We start from the raw sequence: 7,023 nt of genomic DNA, 5'->3' as shown, positions 1-7,023 counted from the left end.
AAAGAAAGAGTTGATTTAATATTTTTTTCCATGACTTTTAAACAAAACAGGAATTTATTCAAGTTGTGAAATCTGGAACAATGTCTTGCCTTGTGTTAAGAGAACTGAACCTAAGTCTACTGCCTTTTTTCTTGTTCTAGGTGTTCTGTGACATGGAGACAGATGGAGGTGGCTGGACTATCATCCAAAGACGTAAAGTTGGTTTGACATCTTTTAATAGGGACTGGAAGCAATATAAGGAAGGATTTGGCAACATTCGGGGAGATTTCTGGCTAGGAAATGAAAATATCTATCGACTTTCACGCCGCCCCACTGTTCTGAGAGTGGAGCTAGAGGTAATCCATAAGCTGTCAATTGCAGCAGCAAAGGGGTTTTTGTACAAAATTATTCTCTAGTAGCAGATACCATCTCCCCTCTTCACAGAAGGTCCAAAGAACTTGCATGTTTTAATTACAGGAAAAGGAGGTAGGATGGACCTAGTGGTACATTCAAAGACAAGAGCCTTCAGCACAGGAAAGTCATGGAACTGCTGGAGAGGGTCCAATGAAGGGCCATGAAGATGACAAAAGGAGCACTGGAACAGGCTGCCCAGAGAGGTTGTGGAGTCTCCTTCACTGGAGACATTGAAAACCCACCTGGATGTGTTCCTGTGTGATGTGCTCTGGGTGATCCTGCTCTGGCAGGGGAGTTGGACTAGATCTTTCCAGGTCCCTTCCAGCCCCTAAGATCCTGTGATTATGTGAGAGGGCTGGAGCAGCTCTGCTATGAAGACAGGCTGAGGGAGTTGCAGCTGTTCAGCCTGGAGAAGAGAAGGCTTCAGGGAGACCTTAGAGCACCTTCCAGTGCCTGAAGGGGCTCCAGGAAAACTGGGGCAGAGCTTTTTACCAGAGAGGGCAGTGATAGGACAAGGGGTAATGGTCTTAAACTGAAAGAGGGGAGCTTTAGGTTAGACATCAAGAAGAAATTGTTCACCATGAGGGCAGTAAGGTGCTGTAATAGGTTGCCCAGGGAGGTTGCTGATGCCCCCTTCCCTGGAGGTGTTTAAGGCCAGGTTGGATGAGGCTTCGTGCAGCCTGGTCTAGCAGGAGGTGTACCTGCTCATACCAGGGAGGTTTAAGGTCCTTTCTTCCAACCTTCACCATTCTATGATCCTATGATTCACAGATACATCCCATAAAGCTTTCAAGATACTGAGCCTTCTCTGCATCACTTCCTTGCAGCCTGTGTTCAAAGGTTTGCATTACTGCAAAACAATTTATACAGTCCACTGAAGATGTGGGTTCGACTTAGTCTAGTTTATAGCTGGTGCAGTAGCTTTGAGGGATGGGATATGTGTAATGGAAAAAGAAGCTGAAAGCCTTTAGATCTGAAAGTCACTCTTTCAGAAAGGAAAGAAATTACTTGAGAGAGGACATTATGAAACAAGGATGTTGAATGCAAGAGCTGCACACCAGGTTTCCATACATATTGTTTAATACCAGTGCAGATAAGACTTGGAAATATGATGCTTTGCCCTGGGAAGTTTCTTTGCCTTAACAGGTAAGTTTCTGCAGTCTCTGAGGCAGAAAAAAAACTTGTGAAAAATAATGGACTGAGGAAAAAAAATAGGCAACATGCACTGTATATGACCACAGATGGAGGAGTCTTTTCATAACTATTCTAATAGAACCTGTTTCTTCTTCACTGTTCTGTGGCAGGACTGGGAAGGTAACACCCGCTACGCCCAGTACAAGCAATTCACTCTGAGCAATGAACTGAACAGCTATCGTCTGTTTGTGGGGAACTACACTGGTAACACAGGGAGGGATTCCCTCAGGTACCACAACAACACAGCCTTCAGCACGAAGGACAAGGACAATGACAAGTGTGTGGATGACTGTGCCCAGTTCCGTAAAGGTAAAGCACACCAACACCTTCCTGTCCCGAGAGCACTACCTGGGTCATTTGTAGAGAGCCCAAGATTCCCTTTTTCCAAGTAACTAGGAAATAGGATCTGGCTGGAAAATCAAGGGAGAGGTGACCAGTTCTGGAACACACACTCACCAGCTAATGTGGCAGTTAATGCTGATATACACACAGCCAGACTGTACATTATAGATGTATCAGCAGTCTGTAGATGATTCAGTGTGTGCTCTCACCTACTGCTCCCCAGCTCTTCATGTGCATCCACCAGATTATCTCAGATGTTGATACAATTCAGTGGTGCAGGATGTTATTCCTGTACATCTGTAAGGTTTTTATTTTTTCTTATATTTTCATAAAGTTTCAAATTCTAGCATTAGGGACTTATAATTATTATCCTACACTCACCTCAAGGTTCAGTCAGAATTCTAATACTTATTCCTATTCTATTAAGAGCATCTAATGAACCTACTCTCTTCATTCAAAGTATTATCTTTAAAAGATATCTGTCCAAGATAATTGCCTTCACTGCATCTTGCCCCTTATTTTTTATTTCCCCACTGTGCTCCCACATGACATACAAATAAAATTATCAGTCTCAATACAATAGCATGGTTTACTGGCAGATCCTAGAAACCTTTTAGGCACCTTAAGATGCTCAAGCTAAGAACCCAAATTAATTTCTTATGCTAACTTTCAGAGACAGAAACAGGTCAAGGAAGTATTCTAAGGGGAATGAGCAACTAAATGAAAAGCTACTGGAGTAATTTGACTATGTAATTGTAAAGCCTTTATGTATTTGTGTTCAGTTTTGAATTTACCTACAAATCAAGCCATAAGCTCCAAGGATGAAATGCTACATTCTGATCACTCCGCAGGAAAGAGCACTAATTCTTATGATTGACACCAAAAAAAAATACTCGTTTTAAGTAAATGACTCACCAGGAATCTATTCATTTGTTTTCTGAAAAGGTGGCTATTGGTACAACTGCTGCACAGATTCCAACCTGAACGGGGTGTACTACCGCAAAGGAGAACACACCAAGAACATGGACGGCATCACCTGGTACGGGTGGCACGGGTCAACCTACTCCCTGAAGAGAGTTGAGATGAAGATCCGGCCAGAGGATTTCAAACCCTAGAGGGAACCAGTATCTGATTGTACAGCTACATGATGCCACTGCACAGAAGGTGGGCAATGGACAGCTCAAGAACAACCAAATAATTGTTCATTTCGTCTAACATGTGCGACAGCTTCATTCTGAGGATGTGCACACACAGACACTAAGGTACATTAAGCACCAGCCACAGCCACTGGTGTTACCAGGCCTCAAACTTATTTCCTCCTCTTCAGGCTCTTTCCAAAGGGAAAAATTACTGTGTTAGGATAGGTTAGAACAGAATGCACTTACAGCACCTTCAGAAAACTTCCTGGTGTGTTTCTACTAGCATTGTGACTGGTGGGCTGCCTTACATTAACCAGCCACGCTGGGACAGCAAAACAAGCCTAAAAGCCTCCTTGTTGCCTCTCCTCAGTGTCCAACAGCAACTGCTAAGTAACTCCTTCCAAGGGGGACTCAAATAATAAAAATTCCATTCTTATTTCAAGCGAGAGGAACCAATTAGGAGCATCCCTGATGCACCTTGCTTTAGTGTATAGGATGTGGCTTACATTGCCATAGGTGAAAAACAAAACTGAAACATTTTGTATTAATTAATACTGTCCAGGTTCTCTTATGAAGTTTCACTGCCATCTCCTGCTGCTGCCTCAAATACATGTCCATAGAGGGCTGTACCCAGCAGATAGTAACCCTAGAGGAAAGATTTGTCCCAAACACTCTGTGATGCTTATTCCTACCCACAGTACCTAAAGGTTGATAAAGTAGAAAGCAACTTTCTTGGCTGCCACCAAATTATGTTCTGGTACAGCAGGTTAGCAAAAGAAATCCAGACCCAGCCAAAAACTTCAACTCCAACACTTAAAATCCCTGTATCCATGAACAAATCACTAGTACGCACCAGAGAATCCATAAATGGCAAAAGTTAGCAAATGTTCCCTTACATTTGAGTAACATACCACACTGAGTATTATTAAATACTATATAACTAGCCCAATTTTACAAGTTATCTAGAGATGCAATGTCAAAAATCAGCATGTTTCTCCCTTACATAGCACAGTGTTAAAAATAACAGTTATAAAAGAGACTCCTCCTGTAGCAATACTGTTGTTGGAATATAATGGAAAAGTTGGTTATAGTTAATATATCTATTTTTATTCACCTGAAAGAGAGTTTGAATTAATTTAAATTGTTCTGTCTTGTGTGAAATGTGAGATAAAGGTGTCTCAGAGTTGCCTTGCATATTTTTGGCTATTCATACTGTAAATTTCAACTGTGTGGAACTATAGTTGGAACCGTTTTAATTGTGGTCTATAAAATGGATTTTTAAAGGTTTCTACACTTTTTCATTTCTAATAAATTGTCTTTCATTTTTCACTCTGCTTTACTCAGTTTTTTTGCTCCTTAACTTGCTTTTTGATACACAAAGAAACAGGTGCACAAGTGACTGAGGGCAGGAAAGGGAATACACTGAATTCTGTATTTTCCCCAGGACAAAGGATGAAAGAACAATGGAGGGGGGGGGGAAACCAGGAAAGCACAACTTCAGGGAAGTAGGAGGGCTGAAAAATTCACTGCACACAGACAAAGCTAAATTTTTCTCAAACAAAATCAATCTGCCCATCTCAAATGGTAGAGTTAACACTTTTGTATTATGAGACTAAGATGAAAGTTTTAAAACATAGTTTAGTATCAAATCCTGTGCAGGCATTTCAGGCCAACATCTTTCTTGCTGACACATCTCAGGAAAGAATACACTCTTGTTATAATATCTTCTATTTGACTTATGAAGAATGAGACCAACCTAAGCTAGATGAGAATTTTATGAGAAATTTTGATTACGAACTGCAGCTTTCCTGGCTTATTTATATGTAGGTGTAGAAATATTTAATTCACTTTACAGCCACACTGCAACATGCCATACTGAACTTGAAGGGTGAGAGGTTGAAATCAGAAGAATCTGCTTCTTCCTACACAATTTTCCACAGCTTCTTTCATAATTTTAACTTGATACTAGAAGGGCAGAACTCAGCAGCTAGGAGTGTACAGCTGCAAGCTGGTTAGCAAGCCTGCAACTATGTCTGTGGCAGAGAGTGAAATCGTAAGAATTGTCTAGATTCATCCTAATGGTGTCCTTGATTGTGTACAGATGTAAGAACAGAAGTCTCATCAGTTGTGGTCCTACCTGATGAGAGACTCCAGAATGGCTGGGGTGGGACCCTTTTGAAATTCCAGCTCCTTGTAGTGCAGGGCCTTGGCGTATGCTCGACATTTTGCAGCTCTTTCCCCCAGGAGGACAATGCCATTATCATCTCTCAAAGGCAGTGGACCCTTGGTAGAAGCACATACATCAAACGCAGGATGAATTCAGACAGCATTAGAAATGAGTAGTCTAACAGCATCTCTACCTTGTCACTGTGTTCCATGAATTCTGCCAAGTTCAGCAGTGTCTGAGTGACTTCTGCAATGTCCTGAGAAGTCAGGGCCAATTCAATGCTTCGGATCAGCTCATCCTGCTGGTCCTCATTCAATTCAGACCAGCACGAAACAAAAGCAGCATTGAAGAGATCTCTGAGGAGGAAAACAAGAGAGTGAGGGGTGGGGATTCATCATTCACAAGAAAAAGTCTATTTGACAGTGAACTTGCCTTCGTTTTCAGAGAGCTACAAAATGCATTAAATGTCTACCTGCTATAACTTAGTGGAACTTGCATTTAAAAAATATGTATTAGGATGAGATAGTACAAGTATAGCAAGTATTTTAGGCTTGGCCAAATTCTTTCCAGCAGCAAGGATGCTCTTCTCTTGAAGAACCAGGTCTAAGTCTGTCTTAGATCATAGGAGAAGGTAGTGAAAAAGATGATTGTACACATCTCTGGACACATGCTGCAATACTTGTGTTTTCTGTGCTCACTGGAGGACTGCAATAGCTGGAGTTTGCATTAGTGGCACAGCTTGAGAAGAAGGAAATGTGATGAAAACCAGATATAGTGACAGAACTTGTCACTGCCAGTAGCGTGGACAAATGCTGTGGGATGGGTTTGAGGCACAGAGTGTACATGGAAGACACCAGCATTACCTCTGCCTACCTAGGAACTGCTGACTTCTCATCATACTGTTTGCTCTTCTATTTAAAAAAACTATAAAATGCACCCTAAGACAAAATTAACCCAGGAATGAACACTTCTCTAACAGCAGTAGGCAGACTCATATAAACACTTGTCATCTCAGTGCATAATTGAAATGAGATAAACAACTGCTTACAGAAACTCAAACTTTCTCCAGACACAGCTGCAAAAGGAATACAGCTCTGTGGCTTACTCCACTCAGAGACACTTTTATTCACCCACAGTAGATCCCCAAAACTATTTCATACTTTGCTGTTTTTTCCAGCTTCACTTTTATGTGCCTTATGGCACTTCTAGGCTAATATGCTGAATTCCACTGAAAGATTTTGTGCACATCACAGAGCAGCCAACTAGGCAGGATGGAAATGAAATCAAGCTGCCAGCTATTTTATTTGTCCCAAAGCAGGAACTATCTCTATTTATGGAACCTAAGAGCTTTTAAGTAGCTTTCTTTTCATTACAATATGTGGCTTGCATCTGCAATTCAAAGTGATCTGACAAAACCCAGAAGTACCCTACCGAGCCATGGGATTATATGCCTGAGCCAGGGCCCAGCATGAGCGCAGGGATGGTGAGGAGGAATCTTTCAGCAGCTCCAAACTCAGTCTTCTTAACCATTCCAACCAGTCATCTTTGGAAACTCTTCTTGCTGCTCCCCAGGCCTACAGTACAAAGCAAGGCAATTCAACTACCAAATGAAGCACTATCCAAAAGCAGCAGAAATCCATCAGCATGCAGCATTATTTCTTTACAAATTGTATGGCTGAGATTCCCATTTCAGTTCCTTGAAATCTGTTCCCTTTACCAGATAATCTGCAGTACTTCAGTCTCAATTCTAAGAAATCTTCCCTAAATGTACTGCTGTCATGACATGCC

General features: G+C 41.6%; 2 protein-coding genes across 2 annotated transcripts in view; one reads left to right on the top strand and one right to left on the bottom strand.

Annotated features, from left to right (window-relative positions):
- Window positions 1-3,044, top strand: part of ANGPTL7 (angiopoietin-like 7) — a 5,328-nt gene extending 2,284 nt beyond the window's left edge. The window contains exons 3-5 of the mRNA XM_010005135.1: window positions 141-335; window positions 1,698-1,896; window positions 2,875-3,044. Of these exons, the coding sequence (XP_010003437.1) occupies window positions 141-335; window positions 1,698-1,896; window positions 2,875-3,044 (564 nt within the window). The remainder of the gene's footprint in view (window positions 1-140; window positions 336-1,697; window positions 1,897-2,874) is intronic.
- MTOR (mechanistic target of rapamycin (serine/threonine kinase)) overlaps window positions 1-7,023 on the bottom strand; it is a 63,504-nt gene that overhangs the window by 40,190 nt on the left and 16,291 nt on the right. Inside the window, exons 25-27 of the mRNA XM_010005136.1 lie at window positions 6,667-6,809; window positions 5,429-5,591; window positions 5,206-5,351 (exon numbers count right to left, since the gene is read on the bottom strand). Of these exons, the coding sequence (XP_010003438.1) occupies window positions 5,206-5,351; window positions 5,429-5,591; window positions 6,667-6,809 (452 nt within the window). The remainder of the gene's footprint in view (window positions 1-5,205; window positions 5,352-5,428; window positions 5,592-6,666; window positions 6,810-7,023) is intronic.

Source organism: Chaetura pelagica, unplaced genomic scaffold, assembly GCF_000747805.2.
Source record: "Chaetura pelagica isolate M959 unplaced genomic scaffold, ChaPel_1.0 scaffold159, whole genome shotgun sequence".
In the NCBI taxonomy this organism is placed as follows: Eukaryota; Metazoa; Chordata; class Aves; order Apodiformes; family Apodidae; genus Chaetura; species Chaetura pelagica.
The sequence above is the reverse complement of the archived record's forward strand: the minus strand, read 5'-3'. Positions and strand labels throughout refer to the sequence as shown.